This window comes from Triturus cristatus, chromosome 4_1 (genome assembly GCF_964204655.1).
Source record: "Triturus cristatus chromosome 4_1, aTriCri1.1, whole genome shotgun sequence".
NCBI lineage: Eukaryota > Metazoa > Chordata > Amphibia > Caudata > Salamandridae > Triturus > Triturus cristatus.
The window spans coordinates 782,963,928-782,990,247 of NC_140585.1; the positions used below are offsets into that span (position 1 = coordinate 782,963,928).

Here is a 26,320-nt window from a genome sequence, read left to right on the forward strand (position 1 = left end):
TCCTCGCAGGATTCTGTCCCTGATGTCTGCTGTTCGTGCCCTGTTGGTGGGACATTCTCATCCTGTGAGCCTATGGCTGAGGGTTCAGGGTCTGATGTCGGCGTCATTGTTGACGGTGCCGTGGGCTCGACTACACATGTACCCGGTGGTGTCTCACGTTTCGTCGCATTGGGACCCCTGTTCCCTAGATATGACTGTTTTGATTCCTATGTCGGAAGATGTTCGGGTGGTCCTGAGTTGGTGGTTGGACGAAGGTCATCTGTCCAGGGGCCGCCCATTTCTGATTGTTCCCACCCGCGTGGTCACTACCGATGCCAGCCTGCTGGGGTGGGGTGCTACTCTGGGGGATTCAACGACTCAGGGGGTTTGGCCTCAGTCGGGGTTGTCATGTTCCTCCAACTACAAGGAGCTGAAAGCCGTCCTTCTGGGTTTGTTGGATTTCTCGAATCTGGTTCAGGGTCACCATGTGCAAGTTCGAACGGACAATCAAGTTGTGATGTCATATATAAACCATCAGGGAGGGTGCAGAGTTCAATCCCTCAGTTGCCTCAGCCATCGGATTTGTTGTTGGGCGGAGTTGAATCTGGAGTCCCTATCTGCCATTTATCTTCCTGGCGTGGAGAACACTGTGGCGGATTGTCTGAGCCGGGTGTTTCCCTCCATGGGCTCTTTGTCCCTGACACATGTGATGTTCAGGAGGTTGCGGCGGATGTTTGGTTGTCCGATTGTCGACCTCTTTGCTTCCCAGGACAATTTCAAGATCCGTTGCTATTGCACAATTATGCCTTGCCGGGATGCATGGAGGGTGGATGCCCTGTCGTTCCCTTGGCCGAAGGGTCTATTGTATGCCTTTCCTCCTGTTCCCCTGATTCCGGCGGTCTTGCAGAAGATCAAGAGGGAGGGATCCTTTGTGCTTCTCATTGCTCCGGGTTGGATGCGTCGCCCTTGGTATCCCCTGATGTTGGAATTAGCTGTGTCTCCGGGGTGGGCCTTGCCATTCAGTCCTTATCCTCTGTTGGGTCCTCCTCTTCCTCTGCCTCTGTTCCGTTCCTTGGGTCTGCGGGCCTGGCTCTTGAGAGGGATTCGTTGATGCGAACTGGCTGTTCATTGGCTGTGGCTGGGGTCATTCAACAATCCAGGAGACATTCTACTCTTAAATCCTATGCTAAACACTGGGATAATTTTGTTTCTTGGTGTCTGTGTCGCGATCTGTCGGTGGCTTCTTTGGATCCGGCTCGCATTTTGGATTTTTTGAATGATGGTTTTGTGCTGGGCTTGGCCATTTCGACTCTTCGGGCTCAGTGGGCTGCGATTCAGGCGTTCCATGTCCTCCCTTTGATTTCTGTTTCACCATTGGTTGCTAGACTTTTTAAGTCTCTCTCTTTCCAACGCCCCCGTCCTATTATGTGTCCTCCACCTTGGGACCTGCCTTTGGTTTTGCGCTCCTTGCAGTTGGCTCCATTCGAGCCTTTGGAGTCGGTGGAGTTGAAGTTTTTAACACTCAAGGTGGTGTTTCTTGTGGCGATTGCTTCTGCCAGACGTATGGGTGAGTTGGGTGCATTCCTTCGTTCTGCTCCCTTTTTGTTGGTTTTGTCGGACAGGGTGGTGTTGCGCCCTCATCCTACGTTCATTCCGAATGTGGATTCTTATTTTCACAGGTCTTCTGAGGTAGTGCTTCCATGTCTTTGTCCTGATCCTTCCTCGGATGAGGAATCCCTGTTGCACCTCTTGGATGTTCGGCGTGCTTTATTGATATATTTGTCACGCACGTCTTCATTTTGCGAAGTGGACAACTTTGGTTTGTCACGTCAGGGACTGAAACCCTCCCTCTCGACGATCAGTCGCTGGATTAAGGAGGCCATTTTGTTGGCGTATGCTTCGGTTTCTGAAGTTCCCTCCCTTCCTGTTCAGGGGCGTTCCACCCGCTCTGTTGCTGTGTCTTGGGCCTCCTTCAAAGGGGTGTCCATGGAGGATGTTTGCCGGGCTGCTACTTGGTCTTCACCTCATACATTCATGTCCCATTACCGCCTCCAGGTTGGGGGTGGGGGTTCTGTTTCATTTGCATCTTCTGTTTTGACTGCGGGGATGCCTTGAGAGGTTGTCTTTGATTGCTGTACCTCTGTATATTAAATTTGGTTTTTCACTGCACTTTGGTGTGGTCTTTTCCTTACATGAAGCTGATTGCTTTGGTATCGGCTCATATGTGAATACTGTGGCGAGGAAGACTGGACGAGGAGGTAATGCCCCGATTACTTACCGGTAATCTTCATTACTCCGAGTCCTAGTCTTCCTCGCCACAGTATAGTTTCCCTTCCCTCCCGGCCCTGGTGGTGGCTTCATGTCTGCGGCTTTGTGTATCAGGTCGTGATGTTGGTTCTGTATCCCTTTATGAGATTGGCTGAAGACACTGGGGGCCATATTGGAGGAGGGAGGGGAGACTAGAGCGCTGCTCTTTTAATTTTACTTGGAGTTCTGTGTGGAGCCTGAGGCTCATATGTGAATACTGTGGCGAGGAAGACTAGGACTCGGAGTAATGAAGATTACCGGTAAGTAATCGGGGCAATATGCAACCTGCTGCCTCTAAGGGGACTCTCCCTGCCACCAACCCCTGTCCCGACGTCCAACGGGTGAGCGGTGCAAGCACGGATATCATGCTTGCATGAGCACGGTTGGCATGAAGCAATCAAAATGTTAGTTTATTTTTCTCTGCAGCACAAAATGGGCATTTAAACTTGACAAAACAACCCAGACTGGCCAAAACATTTTAAAGCACCCAGTATACACCCGGGCTTTAAAGAGAGCCAGGGCTGCAGCAAGCCGTAGCTGAGATGGGAGACCTCCGACTGATGAGTCATTCATCGGTTATTACAACTTCCGCAATGGAGTCCATTGCGTCACTGAAGCATGTTAGCAAGCCTGAGAAAGAACCGTTTGCTTCTTCCTTTGATTACACCAATGATTTATCCTTTGCTGGTTTGCGTGGACACTTTATAATGTATCCATAGCCAGAGGAACCTCAAATGTATGTATGGTCTCTTACAGACTCTAGTAACTTCTGTCAAGAATACCATGGTTCTGATACTGCTGTCATTAGTTGCATTATAAGAAGAGTTGGGTCTCTGATAACCAGTGCTTCAAGTAGAAAAACAGAAGGGTAGGGCCCCTCCAATTAAAAGTATTACACCTCTGCTGAGAAGTGCAGGCACTCACCCTTTCAAAATAAAGAAGTGCATGTACTCCGCATCTGACAGTACCTGTCCATTTAAAGCACTGCCGATAAGATAGCAATCCCATTAAACTGTCAATTTGAATGTTATTAATTTCCAAACAAAAACAAAATATACTTTATAGTATGTGTCGATTTATTCATCAAATGAAACATGCACAGCTAGTATTGTGAGTACTAAGGAGTCAATTACGAGGTTGGTCTGAAAGGCTCCGAACGACATTTGGTTCGTCCGAATCTGTGTCGGAGGCCTTGTTTTCCGACCGAGTCAGTCGGAATGCTTTCCGACCGACATCGTAATCGGCCCCTAAGTGTACAGTCTATATATATGTAAATACGTTTTTTCTCTCTAACAGCGCATTGATAGCAAATTTGCATTTCCATTCAGAATGCTGTGCAAATGAATTATCTTCATTCAAGATAGTAGTAGAACTGAAACTGATACGCCTTGGCTCACGTACAGAGGCTTTGTACTACAAATGATAGTGCTAATACTGAGCACATGCTGGGTCGCCAAGCGGTTGTGTTGCAGATATTACTGGCTTAGGATGCAGCTGAAATCCCGAACGTGGTGTGATTACAGTTTCATTTCAGTGATTGTGTGACTTGCACTTGTTGACATGGATGAAATAGAACGTGTTTGATGAGTTTAATACTACAATAATCTATATATCATATGTATGATGTATCCCTGAAGCAATGCAATAAATTACATTGATTCTCTGAAACAGCTTCTGAGCTTTGGTTAGTTTCACCCCTAGTCAATACTGTGTCGCCTCGCTATGACAATTGTACTAATTATATATAAGTGAATTAACCTGGAGAACCATCTTTATTTTGGCTTTTCTCCACCCAGACTTCCCTTGGGATAAGCCTGCGTGGCATGCTTGCCAGTCAGTGGTGTGACGAAACTTGAGGGGACCCCCCTGGAAAGTACATGGAGAGCTCCGCCCGCACCCAATCAGGAGCTCTCAGGCCGGGGGCCCACCGGCCGCGCACAATGTCGGAGGGTGCCCCGCTGGAGCGCGGGGCCTAGTGTTAGCCCTATGCCGTCAGTGATGTGCTTGCATGTGCGTCTGTTGTCGAATTGGAGGAGGGGCAGGTGATGTCAGTGTTGCCACCTGCCTGTGTACAGTGTGCATTCACATTCACCTGGCCCTCTTGCTGATCCGTGGGCCAGTGTCTGGCTGCATAAGTGCAGTTTTCAGGAAAGCCATGAGTTTGTTGAAGATCATGAGAGTACATTTTAGGGCTGGTGTATAATGGCTGAAGGTGCTGTCACAGAAATAAAGAAAGGACATTTCGTATACATTCTGAGGAGGCGTGGAAACAGGGAGAAGACTGTTTTTTGACAGACACTAAGGATTTTGCTTTACAAGTGCATTTTCTTAATTTCTTGCAGCGGGTTACATAGAAATCTTACCTGACCCGAGTGCTGGCGTTCTTCTAACTTTTTTGCATGAAAATTGTTTTTACAACTTTCGAGAACTGTTTGAAGGCAAGAATATCTTACGGTTCTGTTGATGTTATGTAATGATTTGCAATTCCCCAGATGGTGTCCTAACACTGGAAATAGATATATTGAAGGAACCAGGGAATATCAGAACACATTCAAACTGGATAAGCTGACTGTGGGTACGGAGTTTGTGTAAAAAGTGACTTTCAGAGCTTTGTGTCAACGATTGAAAAAGCATGCCCTCCAGCCCAAGCTCAGTGATGCCTTCGTATATACAAAAGACGTGGATGGCAGGAGCTTAGAGGGCAAGGGGGCTGATAGGGAGTGCATTTTTGTTGAAGATACTTGTGCCCGTGCAGATGCATGACTTTGAACACCACACAGAATGCTTTGAATTAAATTGTTTGGGTGGTGGGAAGCCAAATGCAGAGTTTCAAGCGCTTGCGAGGCAGAGGCTCTGGAGGGACGATCAAGAGGTAGACGGGCGTCTGTGTGCTGTATGTGCAGACAGGAGAGAAAGAAAGAGTTAAAATAATCTAGGAGACTTAAGATAGTTGCCTGGATCACTAATGGTCCAGATTGAGAAGACAGAAGTGGCAGGCTTTAGTGGTGTAATTTTTAATATGTAAAGCATGGTTGAAGCGAGCTTGTTGCACTGACTAGTTAAAGACAGCACCTGATCAAACATAAAACCGAGGTTTTGCATAGAAGAAACAGGAGCCGAAGAATGACCTAGCTGTGTCGGCCAGAAATGATCCAGCAGAAAATGAGGAGACTGACGGCAAAGAATAAGCAAGATGTCTGTCTTGTCCATCATCTTGAAGGAGCTATTGCTCATCATTTCTACTAGGTGGACCATACAATTGTGACATTTGGACGACTGCTGATGCTGGTTGTTCTCATCAAGGTAAATGAGAATTGGGGTGTAGTGAGTGTAACACATGGCTTCAGCCCAAAAAAGCTGATTAGATGAGCCAGAAAATGAACTCGAAGATTGAACAGTGTGGGACTTAAGGAGGACACCCTTGGAATGCCATGCCCTAGGAGTTTAAATCTGAATTGAATGTTGTGTGATATACCGCTTGAGCACGTTTATAGAGATAGGAGTTGACCCAGGTAAGCGCAAAACCTTGTATCCCAACCTCAGGAAGCCATGTTCGCAATACATTGTGTGAGACCATATTGAATGGGGTGGAAAGGTCAAGTAAGACCAAAGTTAAAAAAATGATCCTTGATCTGTCAACCTTCAAAAGTCATCAAGGACAGAGACCAGCTCGGCCCTGGGGCTATGTCCAAGAAATGATTTGATTTTGCATAGCAAGAGATGTGTCTGTTTTTAGCTTTCTGTGAGAATCTTTATGGAGTAGCAAAAGAGGGATATGAGGTGGAAACAAAAGATGGAGGAATCCGCGGATCGTTTTTCAATGGGGGAATGACCAGGGCCTTTTTCCATACAGTAGGTACTGTTGCAGAAGTTACATTTATTGCCAAGCCTCAGAAAAGTTTGTACAATCACAGGAGGGCAAGCCTGCAAGGTACTTGGAGACGAAGACTCACAGGGAAACAGGAGGGAATAGAGGCTATGAGATCCAGAATTTTCAGCAATAGATAAAGTGTTGAATTCAAGAATGCGGGGAGAACCAGATATGTTGAAATGTGAGGCGAAAGAGGCAGCAGATACACTCGCAAAGGAGTCACAGATGGTATTATTTTATCTGTGAAAAAATCTGGGTGGAAAGTAATCTGCGTATTTGTTAAAAAACGTACTGTTTTATTGAGGAAGTGTTTAAGGGGAATGGGGTCTTAAGATGAGTTTGTTCATACAGATACATTGTACTGCATTCTTCTGATTAACAGTACACATGCTAAATGAGATGCTGCAATTAAAGCCTTAGATTATATTTAAGCGTGTTCCACCTTCGTTTGTATATCTGCAACCAATGATGGATGGAATGCTGAATGATTCAGACAGTCTCCCCAGTCAAGAGATCTGGGTTAAATCCATTGTTCTTTTGCCCACTACGCCACCCAGTTTGGACCCAGCCATATGCAAATCAGTCTTGACCCTGTGCCTCATGGGAACAGTCCAGACCGAACTGCCAAGCCAGGTCCTCCCTGGACCTGAAACAAGCATCCTGGGACAGGTTTCAGGGTATGTCACCCTTCATCAGCGAGGCTAGCTTGAATCCAGTGGCACAGTGAGCAAGGGACCCACGTCTGGGCATACCCATCCAACTTCGGGCGAAAAGTGTATCTGCAACAAATGATGGACGGAATGCTGAATGATTCAGACATTCTCCCCCAGTCAAGAGATCTGGGTTAAATCCATCGTTCTTTTGCCCACCACGCCACCCCAGTTTGAACCCAGCCATATGCAAATCAGTCTTGACCCTGTGCCTCATGGGGACATTCCTGACCGAACTGCCAAGCCCGGCCCTCCCTGGACCGGAAACAAGCGAGTGGGACGGGAATGCCCAGACGTGGGTCCTGTGCTCTCCATGCCACTGGAGTCAAGCTATCCTGCCTGAAGAGGTATGAAACCCTGAAACTGGTCCTCGGATGCTTGTTTCCATTCCAGGGAAGACCTGGCCTGGCAGTTCGGGCTGGACTGTTCCCATTGGGCACAGGGTCAAGACTGATTTGCATATGGCTGGGTTCAAACTAGAATGGCATGGTGAGCTAAAAAACGATGGATTAAGGCCCAGATCTCTGTACTGGGGTGAATGTATGACATTGTTCTGCATTCTGTACATCAATTGTTGTTTTTGCATTTGCCACCTTCGTTTGTACAGTCTCTTGCTGAAATGTTTTAATTAAAATGTAAGGGTGAATTAATGCAATATTGTTCATTGACTGTGAAAGTTTCTTGCCATAATTTTATTGTATAGCAATTTTTTACAGATTTGCTGTTTCCCGCTCACGCATCATTTTGCTGGATTGTTTCGAACAAATGATTATGGGCTATGGGACAGGTTTTTTATTGATGAAGCATAGCTTATTTTACAGTGTCCATTCAAGAGTGCAACTGGCGGTGAGAAAGATAATTCATTCTGGGTTGAGCACCAGCTCACATGCAGGGTGCACACTGCTGTGCTTGTGTGCTGGGATTTTGTTTGGGTATGCACTTGCTTTCAGTAGGATGCAAGAGGTATATCTGTCCTGCTGTATGCTGATTCTGTTTTAGAATGTGTTCTTATGCTAGATGTATTTGGAAGGTTAATTGTATTTACTGTCTACTTATGCCCTGTGAGGTAGTGCATGTCTATATACTGGGTAAACAAAAGCGTTCGCTTGGATACTGTTTATTATTTGAATTGTTTACTTTTGTTATCCTGGATTATGCATTTTAGCAGGGCTTTTAAAGTCATAGTTTAATTCTGAATTATTGTTAGCATGCTAGGTTTCAAGTCTTGCCAGCCTTGTCCAGAATTGACAGACGTACAATATTATGGTCAGGAGGTAAAAAGAGGCAGTATAGATATTGTGGTCTGTGTGGATGAATTGGTTGCAGGGTTTTTAGATCATTTGCCTGTTTTTCTTCATATTGTCAATGTACCTCGTTGTAAGGTTTTTGAGCCTTGGTCAAATTTGACTGGATTTCTATTGCATGTGGTTGGCTATGTATGGTAGACCTGTGTATTTCGAGAATATGTTATTGTTATGGGTAAATGGTCGAGTCGTGGCAATATTTGCATTATTGTTTCTTTTACTTTGGTGCTTGGTGTTAATGCTTTGGCAAGTTGCTTATTAATTTATTCTTGCACAACTCTTGTTGGTTGACTTGTCAATTACCTTTCCAAGTTATGATTTTCCTTTATTTTTTAGCAACATTTTGTGGTTTGTATACAATTTGTTTCTCTGTGTGTTGTTTGTGGTTTGATAATGGTTGATCCTTGGCAATTTTGTGGTTTATTGCTACATCCACTGGTGGTCTTAGTGGAAGAATTATTGATGTTGCTTGTGGTTCATATAATGTACTATGACCGCATTGCCAGAATAGTTGTGACCGGCATGGCTTTGACTGCCTTCTGATGTATTGTCAAATTCGATTTACAGTGACTCTGGTGTCAGCCTTGTTGTGGGTTAGGTTGTCAAGTCCTGTGCGGCCTGGAAGTTAGTTGAGTTTTGTTACATTCACACTTTAGCTTGGTTGTTGGTTTTAAAGTAGTGAGGAGTGTTGAATCTTGTCCTGTGCTTTTTGTCCTTCTCTCCTTGAGTGCTGTGTGTGCTGAATGATTGAATAAAGTGAGTAGAATGCTGTGATAGAGGGCTGCTTGAAATGCCATTTGGGCTTGGAGCTTCCTGATATGCAGAGCTGAGCAAGAGACCACATCTGCCCCGTTGAGGTGTAACTAAGAAGCAATCTTTAGATTCAGCTTTACCTGTTAATCAGGAATACATCTGCTGCATGAACCTTTTTGGTAGATGCAACAGCTGAACTCACCCTAGGGCTTTGCCATATTTCTGTTTTATGGTCTCACGCATCACTAACACATTTTCCAGTAATTTTCCTATCTCACATGCAGTCTTTCAATTATATGTTTAGGAATGCATCTCCGTTACATTATTTATGTTGTGAATTAGGGTATTTATGCCTTTCAGTTACTCAAGGGCACACATTCAGGTGTTCTTGAACTATTCCAAGTCTGTTTTTACGTAAATGATTTTAGTACGTCCTAGTCACTTAGAACAACGCAGAAGAAAAATCCTCACTCTGGGCCGGATCCAGAAAGGTAAGCTTACACTTGGCAGTAAGTTTACTACTTTTTCAGAATCCACAAACTATGTGTATGTAGTTTTACGACTCCGAACTCCCTATACTTATGCGTGCGGAGTACTCTGCACCCTGCGTCTCCGCAGTCAGGGCGTAGAACTCCGCACACTCAAGTATATGTATTACTACAAAACTTACTGTAAAGTTCTGCTTTTGAATCAGGCCCAACATGCTTTAAAAATATGAAATGAAGAAAATGTCTATCAAGATCTGATATGTCTCCAGAGGAAGCGGTCAAAGGCATGAGGTTATACTTTGAAACATATTCCCCTGGAGCTTTCTCAAAACATGGTTTGATGGGAGCGCTCTGCTTTCATAAAACAATATTTCACCCTCATTACTTCAATGTTTTGCCATCTCGAAAAAATAGACTCAACTGTACATTTTGGTCCAAAGGGAACATTTCATATGGGGCCATCTACACCCACACAATCCTCTCCAGTGGGTTTAACTCAAAAATCAAGGCGATGAGCATATACAAATATTTGCTGAGAAATACACACTTTTTTCACTTAAAGCAGATGCAAATCACGATAAAGTAAGGCTCCAAAAGGCATTTAATTTTTAAAGATACAAATATAATTCAGGAGAGCTACATGACATTTTCTGAAATGACTTAGTCCCTTAATCTGGACACCCTACTGCCACTTTGAGTCCAGCCCCTTGCTTGGGAGAGCCAAGAGCCAAACTCCGCCGCTGGGTGCAGGTGCTATAGACTGCACACTGCATGTATTCAAGCACTTTCCAGATATTTTCAACCTCACTCAGGTTTTAGAAATAGTTGAATATTTATTCATTTGACTGCTGTATGGCCACACTGACATGCCGCCTTTATACCAGCTCTGTGTGCCATGCAATACCACTGAGTACTGCTGTGGTGATTATAGAATGGTCACTATGGGCCTTATTTATGAGGCCCTTACACCGCTGTAAGGAGGTACGCAGGACTTTTCACATGGGTTTGCCCCGTGTGAAAAGACACATTGCTGAAGCTGCATGTTTTCAGACACACTCCAACAATGCACCAATTTTGCGCCTACAGATAGGTCAGGAATACTGATGTATCTGTAAATCCTTGCGACAGAGCGCTGTACAGTAAATACAGCGCATCCATGGTGTTTCTATGAAAAGTTTTGCATCGCTGTTTTCCCGCCGTGATTTCATAAATGAGGCCCTATATACTCTGGGCCTCATTTACGAGGCCGCTAGTGGCACTTTTGCGCACCATAGGAGTGGAGCAACGAGGATAAATACTTTTATTTCTCCACGTTTTTTCCTCATTCTATGTGTGCTGCAGAATCACACATAGAAAGAGAAAAATGCCACCAATGATTGCTTTTGTGCAGGAATATGTCCCTTCCTGCACAAAAACCATCATTCCCGTAACGCAGGCATCCTTGCCACATGACACAAGGGTGCCTGCGCTGGTGCAAGCCTGCTGTTTGTGCTCCCGCGCAGGGGAGAAGGACAGGAATGTGTCGTATCTTCTACATACAGCACATTCCTGCCCTTTTCAGCGGACGCACAGCAGCGCAGCAGGACGGCCTGCTGTGCTGCCGTGCTGCTGTGCGTCAAAAGTTTGTAAACGAGGCCCTCTGTGTTTAAGCCGCGGCTCGTATACATTGCCCACAGCTGGCGTCTTGCTGTTGGAATTACCCTTATGTATGGGAGGCAGGGGATCCAAGACCTCAGTAGGGTGATATATTTATAAACTGTTATTTTCAATAGTTTCCTGTAGAAAAGCTAGCGTACAGAATGTCCTAAAGCCTAAAGACATTTAAAATGAAACATTTAGGCCGGAGACCCTTTTTACCAAGACGTCAGTAGGGACAAGCAATAACCATGGGCCAGCTGAACCCTATGCCCATCATAGAGTCCATAGGGGCCGCTCACTCACCTTCTTGCCTTCTCCATATATGAGGGGGAACTTCAAGTCGTCGTCCTCGATGGTCTTGTAGGCCCTGTTTGAGGAGAGAGAATGTCCATCAAAACACACTCTGCCTTCCACTTTGGTGCAAGTACCACTTTTATGAACTTGACAAAGAATATTCCACAGAGCGAGGAATATGTTTATGGTTCCGATACAGTTTCTAGAAATCTTCCCTCCATATAATCTGCGCAGGAACACGTTTATAAAAAAAATGACAGAGTGAAGCAGAGAACAACATGTCCTGTCCTCACCTCGGAGCTGAACCAGGCTTTACTCAGCACACGCAGAGAGCATCCAAGCGGCAATTACCCTCTTACCAGAAACACACGGGGATGTGCTTTTTCTGCCATTTCGCAGAAAATGTTACAGGGCCGCATAAGGTGTGTGTGGTCATGCTGGGTCACGGAAAATAACGCCATTAGCAGCAGCAAACGGCACGCCTGGCAGGATGCTCTGCTTGCGCGCGTAGGGAGAGGCAGAGCAACATGGCCACGCAGACTCCAAACTCCTCAGTTGTTTTGGTTTACCTTCTCCATACATATCATTCGAAAAATATGAATACTTTTCACATTGTACACACAGGAACATGATCAGCTAGAGGCCCACAGTAAGGAATGATTGACCATCGTGTGGCACTTAATTTTTTCCAATTTTGATAGTTTGTATTTGATTCACGCATATTTTCAAACACAAAAAGGTGCTATTAAACAAAGATTTGGCATATTTAATTTACCTGTCAGTCCCAGTAATGTGGTATCTCATATACCCAGGGCCAGTAAATTAAACGCTACTTGTGGGCTTGTAGCGCTGCTTGCGCCACCCACCAAAGTAACCTTTCAAACGTGTCTCAGTTCTCTGCCATTGCAGGGCCTGTGCGTGCATTGTTACTGCCACTGTGATGTGACACAAAGTGTGTGCCACGTCTGTGACCCCCCTTTTACTGCATGTCGGTCAGCCCTAATGTAGACCCTAGCTAGCCCTATGGGCAGGGTGCATTGTAGGTGAAAGGTAGGACATGTACCTTAAGTGTGTGACATGTCCTGGTAGTGACAAACAGCCATTTTGATTTCTCACTGATGTGGGGATTCCCTGATAAGTGTTTCAGTGGTAATTCCTGATATGAGAGGAGCAGCGTGGTCAAGCTTGGTATGTTTGGAATAGTAATAATAAATGCTGCGCAATGGTGTGCGCAGATTTATTATCACTATTTTAAAAATGCCACTTTTAGAAGTTGGTATTTCTGTGTGCTATGTGTCTGCCCGCCTGATGTGTATTGCATGTCTGGCTCTAGAGTGACAGGGGCTGGTGAGGTGTGTGGCTCCAGGGTGAGTCAGCGCTAGGCTGAATAGGAGATCTGCATTTGAAGTAGTGGGAGGAGTAGTCCCCTGACCCTCAATAGGTCTGTGCCTGCCTGGGTGAATGTTGGCTCCTCCCCCCTATGGTGTGTCCGAGGCAGAGCCCAACCTGACAAAGGAGGGTGGGAGCACTGTACACAAAGTGCTCCAGTACCCCCCTGGAATCAGTTGAGACTGGTTCCCCAAGCCATGTGCCAGGGCAGAACAAAAACCAGCCCTGTATAAGTATTGGGGATGTGACCATATGTTTAGTGTGCTGCGTGGTCATTACTGGGAGCCGTGAGGCCAAAGGACTTCTGCCCAAGGAGGAACCGACGTGGGACCCAGCTGTTGCTACCTGGGGGTCCCTACGTGCTGGCCTACGTGCCCTGCTCATGCCTTGGTGGCATTGGCCTTTTCCCCTGGTTTTGCTGGGGAGCTGCCTGCCAGTATACCAAAGAAGCATGCTCGGCACGAGGAGAACACTGCCAGGAATGAGGAAAGTGATCTGCTGAGAGCACGGGCTGAACGCTTTTTGCTTCCTTTCCCTCACTGTGCCCCTAGCACTGTGCCTGTGTGCCAGGAGCACGTGAGGGGCATTTTTGGATCTATTTTCCTTGGAGCCCTAAGAGGGGGCTCCTGCCTTCCAGCGCCCGGTGAGCGCTTGTGATTTTCCTGCTCGTGGCAGGAGAGAAAAGGCCACAGGAGCAACGGAGACTTCGCTCCGAGAAGCAACCGAGGCCAGAATTCAGGCAGTGAAGGCCTGACTGGGCGGGGCCGGCCAGAGAAAGCAGTGCCGAAGAGGAAGCCAGGCAGGAGTTGTGCCTGGTTGTGGGTGGAGTCCCATGAAGGGGATCGCATCGGGAGCCCCTTGTAGGTTCCGTGCTTGGGGGAAGCAGTGCTCCCCCTTTCCTGGCCCATACAGAAGAAGAGGAAGTCATGCGGTGACTCGGCCTGGATGCGGGCGGGGCTCACAGCCGCAGGGGAGCTCGATTGGAGTTAGAGCCTCGCGGGCTCCATGTTGCAGACTTCCCACCTTGCCCCCAGAAAGGATAGTCTCCTGCTGAGGAGACCGAAGAGGCCCCGGTGAGTGGGGCCTGCAAAGCACGAGGCACGGTTGGTGCCAAGGCTAATTTCTACGGCTGCACCACGAGAGAGCGGGCAGCTGCACCAAGGGGGCACTTTGGTTCTTAGAGTCTCAGAGTGGGGCTCACGCAGCACTGCGATGCCAAGATTGATTGCCACAGCTGCACCACGAGAACGCGGGCAGCTGCATGTGGGGCACTATTTTCTTTAAGGAAACAAGGGTGAGTTGCACCCATCGCTCCATTACAGTACGGGCTGGTGGAAGCGACATGCTCACAGAGCCCTGACTTTTGGGACAGAGGGCATTTGAGCCCCAGAGAAAGGCCAGTTAGCCTGAGGTCATTTTTATAGTATTGTAAGGGCGCAAGGCTCCAAGGTGATGCCTAACGCTATCGCATAATGTGTTTATGCCAAATGTACTGCATAATGTGTTTATGCCTGTGGTGATGCATAATGTGTTTATGCCTAATGTGATGCAGACATAATGTGTTTATGTTGCTTGTGCTAATGCTGAGTTCATTATTTTAGAAGTAGTTACTGGTTGTGTTATTACTTGTGCTTTCTAATGGTTCTGACCGAGGCCCGATTGGCCCGGTCATGTATATAATCCCCTGTGAATTACTACCTGGTGCCAGTTGGCACAGTGTATATTGTGTGATTATGATTCTAATGTGTGTATGATAATACAAAGGCTATTTTGTTATATAACCTTGTGTGGAGTTTCTTTTGTAGTGTGCCTAGTGTGTTGCTGCTGTTGTGTGTGTGTTGGCAAACGCTTTACACTTTGCCTCTGGGATAAGCCTGACTGCTCGTGCCAAGCTACCAAGGGGGTGAGCAGGGGTTATCTTCAGCGTATAAATCCCTTGCCCTGACTAGAGTGGTGGTTTCTGCCTGGCTTATGCGCTTGCCCTAGCCAACCAGAAATCCCATTTCTAACACCAAGGTATAATATTTGGATTTTTAATCTGTACTCTGGTTTTCTGTACAGGAGAACTAGATCTGCCACAGTGAAAAATACATTTTGGGTGCTAGTCACATCAAGGAGATGTCAACACTACATTTCTGCATGTTGTACTTTTAAACACCATGCACCTTGCCTTGTGGGTGGCAAGGCCTACATAGGGAAGACCTATTCATGTTTTAAAGGGAGCTTTCGACCTGAAAAGGGGTTTATTTTGACAGGTTGAATTGCAGTTTTTAAACTTCTACAGTCAGCTAAATTGGGAGGGCCAGGAGCCATGTTTACACTACCACTATAGTGAATAGCACAATGGGTGCTGCAGACCCCTGGGCACACCTTGTACAATACACTACGGACTTATATGCAAGTTAAATATACTAGTTAGGTGTCCATCAATTCAACCATGTTTAAAGGGGGAGCACAGGTGCTTTACCACTGGTTAGCAGGCTTATGGCGCATAGAGTTCTAAAGCCTGCAAAAATGTAGGTTCCAGCAAATTGCAAAAAATACGGTATGAGCATAAAGAAAAGCTGGATTTCCTACACACTGCTTATGGTAGACATTAAAACAAATATTAACAATGACACTATTTATTCCTACATTGAGATAAATTACAAAAGCACCACATTCTGAAATATGAAACTATTTACTTTTGTAAAGTCACCATAAGCAGTACCAAATGAGGATGCTTCGAAAATTGTAATATTGTACAATAACATGAGGGAATGCCAACATGGAAGTATGAAAAGGCAAAAAAGGTAAGAAGAAAAACAAAGACTAACAGAATAGAAGAAAGAGAAATTGTCAGGGGAGATCGGGAAAAGCAGTATGGGAGTGTTATACTCCCAGTCTTCAATCACTGAACTCCTATTTCTGAAGCACATAATGCTTCATACAAATGTATAAAAATCATTTACACAGTTTATTGGTATGTCTTGAGGCATCCATATGGAGGTAAACAACACACTGGTACATAAAACATACACACAGACCAACACATCTGCAGGTACCTAGTCACACTGACCAATGCACATACAGGCCCCAATACATACAAATCAAGAACTGTGCTATCCATGCACATAGACCAACTGATATGCAGAAGCTAATGCAATCACACAAAGACCAATAAATGTGGAGGCACCTATGCACATAGGCCGACAGATATACTTATGTCCATTCTCACAGACTAACAGTCACATGTAATCTTGGCCCAGATGTACAAAGCCTTTTTGTAGTCACAAATACTTTACTTCACAAAAATCACATAATTTGCAACTGCAAAATTGCTTTTTACACTGTATAAAAGTCATTTCACGGGCAAGAGATGTCTTACTAACTCATAAAAGTGCTTGAAAGGGGTGTCCCCTTTCTATTTATGAGTCACAAAAATATCAATATTTTTTGACGCCCTTTGCAGTTGCAAACCATTAACCGCTCACTAACCCCCAAATTGGGATTGTAACTGATTTGCAAAGGAAAGCTGTCTAGAAGGGATGCTTCCATTTTGGGAATTTTGTTAGTTGGCCTTGGGTGGAATAGAGGGAGTTGTCTAAGATATAATCAATTTCCACTTTTCCAGTTTCCCCAGCCTTGCTTTTCGCCCTTCCTCTGACTTTCTCCTCACGTCCAAGCATATCTCATGCACCTAAAGTCCCCAAGTCTACTTACCTTATCTCTGATTCCTGAAACATACCATCTTAATCGGGCTTCCCAACCATTGTTTCCCCTTTTATTGACCTCCCCAGCCTCTTCTTCTCATGGCACCACCCTCTTCTTATGCACTCCTCCCATAACCTAGACTCTCCCTTTTCTCTAGACTCCATACACTCTCCCTTTGCCTAGGATTCCAGCTACTACCCCTCCCTCAAAATCTCTAGCCTCACCAACTTTTCACACCGTCTCTTCTTTGGACTACACTCTTTTGACTCCCTTGGCTTTACACCCTCTTCTGTTCTCTCTGGCTCCCCAGCATTCCTCATTACTCCTGACTCCTTAGCCTTTCCCACCCAACTTTACTCCATGGCATTGCTTTCCATTTTCTCTTACAAATTACTTTCCCTAGTTTATAACAGTTTAAACACCCCTTCTAACTTTTGTTACATTTTTACTGATCTGGACCTCTCACTTCTGATTTCACAGCCACTCCTTCTTCCTGTGCCTCTTTTGTCCAACCCGGTCACTTGCCATTCTCCAAACCTCGCCCCTTTTCTTCCAGCTCACGAATCGTCTCCAGCGTCACCGCATTCCACAGCCTTTTGCCCTGGCTCATTGTGATAAATGGTTTGCCACAACACAGATTTCTGTGATTCACATAGTTGTACCTGGTGTATTTGGCCCAGTAAGCCTTGTGCATGGCACAAAGGACTTAGAACGACTTATTGGTGCATCCACAGTGAGCCAGTGAGACAATAAGGCTGGTTTTGTGTGGTTGTTCTAGACACTTAGTTCTGGAGCCTTGGAAGCCAGTTGATGAGTTTTACTGGGAGCCTAGGGTAAATGCTATCACAATTATAAAGATGGACCATACCAAGAACACTCACCACCTCTACCCAGTGGTCAGTTCAGAGAAGAAGAACGGTTCTTGGGAGGAATAAGATCTGCAGGTTGATGTCTTTGACCATGGTGCTCATGTGGGAATTGAAGGAATGTTCAGTCAAGTATCAATTCCAGATTCCTGACTTGCAATGTGGTGGAATGTGGTACTCCTAGATTAGCGCGCCAATACAATGGCAGAAAAATGGAGTTATGGTCTATCATTATAACGATATCTATCTTTGTTTAGACAAAGTAAACCTTCCTGCATTCAGAAAAATACATGGTCTATGCCAGCATACAGTTGCATGTTACCTTGACCGGTTGTAATATTGTGCCAAGAGACACCTAGAGATGTTGCAGGGCAGGCATATCTCTTCAGGATGCCTGGACCAACGCCTCCTCCACCGCCGCCATCGCAATCCGGGACGGATACAAGATCCAAAGGAAGGACCGCCCCAACCACCCAGGGTACACAAAAGCTCCCTCCGCCTCTCCACCTCGAGCGACGCCTTTCCCACTGCCGAACACCTGCACTTCCAGGTCCAGACAAGCCTCAGAACCACACTTCACGACACACTCACCTACAGACCCCACGGCCCCTGTGCCCCATTTGCCACCACCATCACCACGTCATCGCACCCCACGCCATCGCTAACATGGAGTACATACTCATAGGAGACCTGAACTTCTACCTCGACACCCCAGCGACCCAAACGCCACCTCCCTCCTGGGCAACCTCACCAACATCAGACTGAGACAGCTTGTCACCACGCCTACCCACAAGGCAGGACACCCCCTCGACCCCATCTTCGCAGGAGAAAACAACATCCACTTCAGCCATACCACGCAACCCCCTGGGATGGACCACCACTGCGTGCACTTCCTCGTCAACAAACCCAAGCCACCCAAACCTGCCCCGCGCCCTCCGCGAAGGACCTGGAGCTAAGTCACTGAGGATCAGCTCACCTCCACCTTTAACCACGACACCCCTACCACCTCGACCAACGCAAACATCGCAGCCAGGAGACTGCACAAATGGATCCTCAATTGCGCAGACAAACTCGCACCTCTACGCTGCTCCGACAGACAGCCCACCATCAAGGCCTCCTGGTTCACTACCGACCTCCAAGAAGCCAGATGCTTCTGCAGACGTCTCCAGAAGAACTGGAGGAACAGCAAAATTCCCGAAGACCACACCACCTACAGGACCGCCATGACGGAATACCAAACGCATTAGAACCAGTAAACGGACTTTCATCCAAAACAGAATCCTCGCCAACTCCAGCAGCTTCAAGGAGCTCTTCAACATCGTCAAGGAACTCACCAAGCCCCCCCAGCGAAACCACGGACATCACCCCCTCCCAGGACCTGTGCGTCATGCCCAGATCTTACTTCCATCTGAAAATCAAGAGCCTTTACTACAACTTCAACGACCAGACACCGCAGCCACTCCCTCCACCGGCAACGCCAGCCACCCCACCATCTCTAGCTGGACACTGGTCACGACCGAAGACAACGCCTCGACCATGAAAGGCATCCACTCTGGGAGCCCCTGCAGACCCCTGCCCGCCACAAATCTACCACAGAGCCGCCACCATGCCAGAACTATGAAGCACCATCAACACCACCTTCAAGACTGGCCCCTTCCCCAATGACTGGAAACATGCAGAAGTCAGACCCCTGCTCAAGAAGCCCTAAGCAGATCCCACGGACCTCAAGAACTACCAGCCCATCTCACAGAGAAGACCGTCAACGCACAACTAACAAGGTTCATCGAAGACAACTCGGTCCTCGACCCCACCCAATCCGATTCCGCAGCAACCACAGCACCGAGACTGCTCTACTACTCGCCACTACAGACGACATCCGCTCCCTCCTCGACCAAGGACACACCGCGGCCCTGATCTTGCTCGACCTCTCAACAGCATTCAACACCGTCTCCCTCCGCACACTCACCGCTAGATGCCGGCATTCAAGGAACCGCCCTCGACTGGATCCGCTCGTTCCTCACTGGCAGAACCCAAGAATAAGACTGACACCCTTCCTCTCCGAACCCACAGAAATCAACTTCAGAGTCCCCAAGGGATCATCGCTCAGGCCAACCCTCTTCAACATCTACATGGCCCCCCTCACCGCCATCGTCAGACAGCCCCGCCTCAGCATAGTATCCTACACCCATGACACCCAGCTCATCCTCTCCCTCACCAAACACCCCACCACCACCAGACTTAACTTCCAGGAAGGAATGCAGGACGTCGCATCCTGGATGTGAAACAGCTGCCTCAAGCTCAATTTGGAGAAGACAGAAGTCCTCATCCTCGAAACCTCCCCGTCTGCTTGGAACAACACCTGGTGGCCCACCTCCCTCGGCAGCCCCCCGACCCCCACGGAGCACGCTCGAAACCTCGGCATCGTACTCGACTCCTCCCTCTCCATGAACCGACAGGTCAACGCTGTCGCCTCCAGCCGCTTCAACACCCTCTGCATCCTCCGCAAGACTTTCAAATGGTAGAAATTATACCTCCTGAGGCGGAAGCCAGGAGTAGGCTAAACATTTGCTATTGATTTTAACTTTGTCTGCTTTTAACTCTACTCACCGCATTACTTGCTCCTCTTGGGGTTGCACGCTTTCCCCTTGCCGTGCAGCGGACCCTGGGCAGAGGCAAACAGCCCGCCGCCATCACCGGCGAGATAGCTGGCCACGCCCCCTTGTGAGGCCACGCCCCCCACCCTCCTTACTTAAACGCTACTGGCTGCGAGCGACGCTAGAAATTATACCTCCTGAGGCGGAAGCCGGGAGTAGGCTAAACATTTGCTATTGATTTTAACTTTGTCTGCTTTTAACTCTACTCACCGCATTACTTGCTCCTCTTGGGGTTGCACGCTTTCCCCTTGCCGTGCAGCGGACCCTGGGCAGAGGCAAACACCCCGCCGCCATCACCGGCGAGATCGCTGGCCACGCCCCTTGTGAGGCCACGCCCCCCCTGGCCGTCATCCAGTACATATAAAAATGTGTCACTTCAGGAGGCGCAGCGGACGAGCGCAGCGGGCGCGCCGTTGGCGCGCCGAAGGCGCGCCTAAGGCAAGCCCATCTGCGCCCGTCCGCGACGGGCCGGGACCAGGGGCCATACCCCTCATCTCCACTAAAACAAAAAATATTAGGAGATACACCTCTACTGAATTACGAATGATCAACTCACAGGTAAATTTGCCTTGTGTACATAAGTACCCTCCGCTTGACCTACCTATTCAATGTAGGGACTGCAACATACTTCTTACTACTAAGCCCCTCACTCACAGGCAACAATTGTTCAGAATGTCCCTTTTAAACAGTAGATCTTTGCCTAGACACTGTACAGAACTATCATTGCTACTCGAGGAGAGAAAACCTGATGTTCTTTTTCTCACTGAGACGTGGCTAACCTCGCAATCCGACCCGGAGTTAATTCAAACCCTGGGTCAGGGTTACCAAATTGTGAGACAGGACCGCGTGAAGGATAGAGGGGGTGGTTTGGCAATCATTTTCAGAGACTGTTTTACCTGTTGCTGCACCCCGAATCCCTTCGTGGACTGCGAAAGCTTGTCTTTTTCCTTGGAATTTTCTCCTAATACAAGTTTTTCTGGTGCACTTATATATCGCCCTCCGGGCCCAGCCAAACAGTTTCACGAATCTCTGCCCTCGCTGGTCGCTGACCTAGCCTGTTCACCCTCCAACTTTACGTTATTAGGCGATTTCAACATTCATTTCGATGAACCTGATGACTCCATCGCTAACAAATTAATTGGGGATTTTTCTGCTTTACAGTTGTCCCAGCTGGTTCCATCCCCCACGCACACCAAAGGTCATTTGTTGGATCTGGTGTTTAGCAACTGTCCCAACTTGAAAGTATGCCCCCCTATAGCACTCCCCTGGACAGACCATGCTTTAATTCCGTTCCTATGGAAAACTGATAAGTCTCCGTCCCTCGCACCTACAGTGCGAGAAACACGCAATTGGTAAAAAATTCCGCTGGTTCTGTGGACTCAGGAATTACAAATCTCAATTCCCTCAGTTGGTCAGACTCCATCTCTGGCCAATGAAATGTTTAACGAATGGATAAACAACTCTCTAAATGCTACGCTCCCTATGAAGAAAATTGTCTTAAAAAGATCTAGGATTTCAGCTCCTTGGTATTCGAATGATTTACGGATGAAAAAGTGCCACTGTAAGAGACTGGAACGAAAATGGCGATTAGGATATGCTGGAGCAGACAAAACCATCTATAGAGAGGCGATTAGAGTATATAAAAAAGACAAAGAGCGCGCAATCCTTATATTACTCACACAAAATCGCAGAGGCTAGCTCCAGCTCCAAGGAGATTTAAAGGATTGTAAAAAGTCTTATTAACCTCCCAACGCCTCCACTTATTGATGAAAATCCTCAGCTCCGCTGTGAAGATTTGGCCAATTTTTTCTTCCAGAAAATAAATCTCATTTACTCCTCCTTTCCACCCTCAGAGCAGACTACTTTGAAGGAGACATCTATTTGTCCCCTACAAGAAAACATATCCAACTGCCTTCCAGTGCTGGCGGAATTTCCCCAGATGGATGTGGACCATCTCACCTCCCTCATGCATCAGGTGAAAACAGGTTCCCCTAGGGACCCAGCACCTCCACACATTTTAGTCTCTGCCACTCAGACCATCCTTCCTACACTGTTAGCTGTATTAAACACCTTGATCTCTACCAGCACAGTCCCAGTGACCTGGAAACAGGCCATGGGGAGAGCTCTTGTTAAAAAACCTAATTTGGACACCAAGAATCTTAACAACTTTCGCCCGATCTCCTTGCTGCCATGGGCAGCCAAAATCTTGGAGAAATATATAAACGGCCTATTAACAACCTTTCTCGAACAAAACCAGCTGCTCGATCCCTCCCAGACAGGCTTCCGACCCAAGCATGGGACCGAGACTGCACAAATGGCCGTAACAGAGGAGTCCAGGAGGAGGATCGGTGGCAGTAATCCTCCTCGATCTGAGCGCGGCATTTGATACCGTCAATCACGATATCCTCTTACAACGTCTCCTGGACACCGGAATATCTGACAAGGCCTTGGAGTGGCTCAGGTCCTACCAGAATGAGAGATCCTTCCAGGTGTATGAGGGCAATGTCACCTCCACCAGTAAGCCTATGGGATGTGGAGTCCCGCAGGGATCATCATTGAGCCCGACGTTATTTAACGTCTACATGAGGCCACTAGCTGAGATCGTCCATCCGTATGGCATTAAGATCATTACCTACGCGGACGATACTCAGCTGGTGGTCTCTCTGGCACAGGAAGGGGGATCCTTAGTGTGTGCGGATCTTGCAGGCTGTCTGGACATGGTTAAGAGTTGGATGACCAAGTCTTGTCTCAAACTCAACGGAGACAAAACTGAGCTCATGCTCCTAGGTCGTCTCGCTCCTTCTTCCATTAATACTCTTTGGCCACCCAGTTTGGGACCGGCCCCTGTGCCTAAAGATACCATTAAGAGCCTTGGTGTCTGGCTGGATAGATCCCTGTCATTTGATCAGCAGGCAATAAGACTATCTGCTATCTGTTTCGGCATTCTTAGAGTCATCAGGAAGGTCCTTCCTCTACTCCCTTTCGAAGCAAGAAAGACCGTGGTTCTGGGCATGATCCAATCACGGTTGGACTTAGGGAATGCTTTATATCTGGGAGCTCCCGATTTCACTCTACGCAAACTGCAGTTGATACAGAATTGCGCAGCACGGACTCTTCTACAAATCCCCCGCAGATCATCAGTAAAGTCCGGCCTAAGGAGACTGCATTGGCTTCCCGTTAGGGAAAGAGTTAATTTCAAATCACTTTGCATTGCACATCAGGCCTTTTGGTCCTCAGGCCCAGCAATTAATTTTCCCCTTATTACACCTTATCAGCCTGTCAGACATCTGCCCTCAGCCTTTGCCAATCTGGCCATTGTCCCGAAAATAAAGAAATCAAGATCGGGAGGTCGCTCCTTTTCCTTTAATGTGGCCAAATTGTGGAATGCTCTTCCCCAACATCTAAGATCCAACCCCGACCTTAGTTCTTTCCGTAAACAGCTGAAAACGCTTTTGTTTATTAATTAGTAGTTAGGTTAGATATTCTTCCCTCAAGCAATCTTAGCCTCAGTTGGTATTCTCAGCGCTTGGACGCCCCAGGGCAGCTACGTGCGCTGTATAAAACACATTTCATTCATTTCATTCATTCATTCAAATGGATCCCCCCCGAATCAAGGAAGACCATCACCCACACACTCATAACCAGCAGACTGGACTACGGAAATGCCCTCTACGCCGGGATCAGCAAGTCTCTACTCCGCAAGCTCCAGACAATACAGAACACTGCAGCCAGATTCGTCCTCTGCATCCCTCGACACAAACACATCACCCAACACTTACAGGACCTCCACTGACTCCCCGTTGTGAAGAGAGTCACGTTCTAGATACTCACCCACGCCTACAAATGCTTCCACAACACCAGACCCCAACACCTCAACGAGAGAATCTCCTTCCAAGTACCCAAAAGAAACCTCCGATCCACCAACCTCGCCCTTGCCGAAAGCCCATGCATCCACAGAGCCAGAACAGGAGGAAGAGCCTTCTCCTACATCGCGACAAAGACCTGGAATGAGCTCCCGATCGACAACAGATGCGCCCCCTTCCTGAGCGTCTTCAAAGAGACACTCAAGACCTGGCTTTTAAGCTGAACAGAGCTGCTCACACCCCACATCCCCCAGCGCCTTGAGACCCTCACAGGTGAGTAGTGCGCTTACAACGTCTGACTGATTGATTGATTGATTGAATGATAAACAAGCATTAGCAAAGACATAATGTTTGGTGTTGGTCAGCAGCATTTTGTCCTTGTCAATGCCTGTTTTGTTTTATCATGGTTTTTGCAAAACATTATTGTTAGGGAAGATGCTGGGTCTTCATTAATCTAAAAATAAAAAAATAAAAAGTTGGCTTAAAGAAAAAATATTTTTGGGTCTCAGAAGGTAGACATTGCCACAGTAATTTCTAGCACTAGAGGTGCATATATGCTCCTTATGAAGGAGCAAGATGCTGTCCCTCACATTGAAATTAGACAATAGCTCATGTGGGCGGGCCCACAGCCCCATGCTGTATACTGTAATGGCAGGTGAGTATGCCTACAAGGGATTTGTTAAACCACATATTCATGTTAATTTTTGCATTCAGTGTTGACAAGCTCTATCCGGTAGCTCACAGTTCAGCCTAGAGGCCCATAGGAATGAATGGGAAGGCATTCGCAATTTGCGAGTACCAAATAGGTACTCGCAAAGTGTAAATGCAATTTCATGGGCGATAGGGGGCCAAAAGACCACCCTGATGCACCCCCAAAACAGGTGATGGGCACATGTGGCACACACACATGCCTTAAGGCATGTGTGTACGGCACATGACACTTAGAAAAATGCAAAAAAGTTCATTTTTCTAAGGATTTTCAAATTACTACCAACTTGAAGTTGGTGGTAATTTGCGATTCCTTAAAGCACGGTTGCACTTTTTCCATGCTTCCTGCATTGCATTTAGGGAATTGCAAATTGCGATTCCCTAAATGCATTCACAAAATAGGTAATCGCAAAATTTGTGATTCCCTATTTGGCGAATTGCTTTGGGCTTGATGCATCGCACATGGCTCGATACCGGTTGCAAACCGGCTCGTTCGCGACCGGTATTTTGCTTGATGCATGTACCCCACAGTATCGTTGATGATGATGATGAATGAGTTTCCAACTCATCTTTGGAGGGTGTAAGCAGCCACTATTCGTAAAGGGTGTGAAAACACCCAGGACATATGCAACAGATTTAGCAAGCTGTTTATTTATTTTGAGGCAGAGGTTTGGTGGGGGGTGAAGTCCCCCTTGGGTAATTCTCGGCATGAAGCCCCACTTCTCCTCACACAGTGACATATTGTTTTAACTTGGCAGGTCTGCAACTGGAAACATAAGATCTTTCTTGTCTGCTATATTTGAGCACAGCTGTGCCATCTTGCTTTCTTGCGTGGTCTAATATGACAGCTTTTGAAACGCTGTGTATTAAATTGTCAAAACCTTAACTCGCTTAAAGACGAGAACAGTACAAAACACATACAGCGTGGAGCTTCATGACGTCAGTCCACTCGTGGCTGGCTCAACCTAATTGGAAAATGATTTCTGAAGGGGGGAAAAAGTGATTTCTAGGTGTTGGTCAGTGATTTGTACCGCAAAAAATATAAAACAGTTGCTCACACTTTGCTGTACTTTCATTCAGTGAGCTGTGCTCTAGCTCACTCAAGCAGCCCTATCCTTCAGCACTGTCGGGATGAGAGAACAGTGTTTCCTCACAATCGCTGCTCTACAATGGTGATGGCACTTTCGGCATGGATTGGAACATACATACCTTAATGAAGTACCTAAAGAAAATTGCATTTATTTAAAGAAAAAGTCTCTAAGTTTCAGACATCCTGAAGTATATGATTGATTGCTGATGAAGTATGTATGCATACCTGTAAGATCTTACAGTTTACAGCAGAGCTCCATGGCAGTTGGCTTGTTTATTATTTTCACAGGTGAAATAATTCACAGCAGGGGCAGCTCTTCTGTAATGGCGGAGGAGCATCGCCCCACAGCCCAAGCCAGCAGATGATCAATAAAAGTATTATAACAGAAGGTTATTATCATTTTATTTATGCTGGCTGAGCCCTGCAATAAGTATAAGGCGGGCCGGGCATGTCAGGAAGGAGGCGTAGTGTGCACTTATAAGTGAGCATGAATGTTTGGCTGGCCGTCCGAGGCTGGCCAAACACATGCACACTTATGTTTCTCCAACCCAGCTCTGGACGCGGGGATAATGGATATTAAAAAATAAAATAAAATTACCTTCTCGTCGCTTCCTCACCACGTCTCTCCTCCGTAGTCCTCCCTCACTGGCCTGAACAGGAAGCACACCCAGGCTCCTATTCAGCCAATGAAGCATTATGATTAGTATTTAGGC

The 26,320-nt window shown here is 46.9% G+C and overlaps 1 protein-coding gene across 2 annotated transcripts in view; it reads right to left on the reverse strand.

The window, feature by feature from the left end:
* PPM1H (protein phosphatase, Mg2+/Mn2+ dependent 1H) overlaps positions 1-26,320 on the reverse strand; it is a 712,578-nt gene that overhangs the window by 121,011 nt on the left and 565,247 nt on the right. For both annotated transcript variants that reach the window (XM_085653356.1, XM_085653357.1), the window contains one exon: positions 11,354-11,417. In XM_085653356.1, coding sequence (XP_085509482.1) covers positions 11,354-11,417 — 64 coding nt within the window. The remainder of the gene's footprint in view (positions 1-11,353; positions 11,418-26,320) is intronic.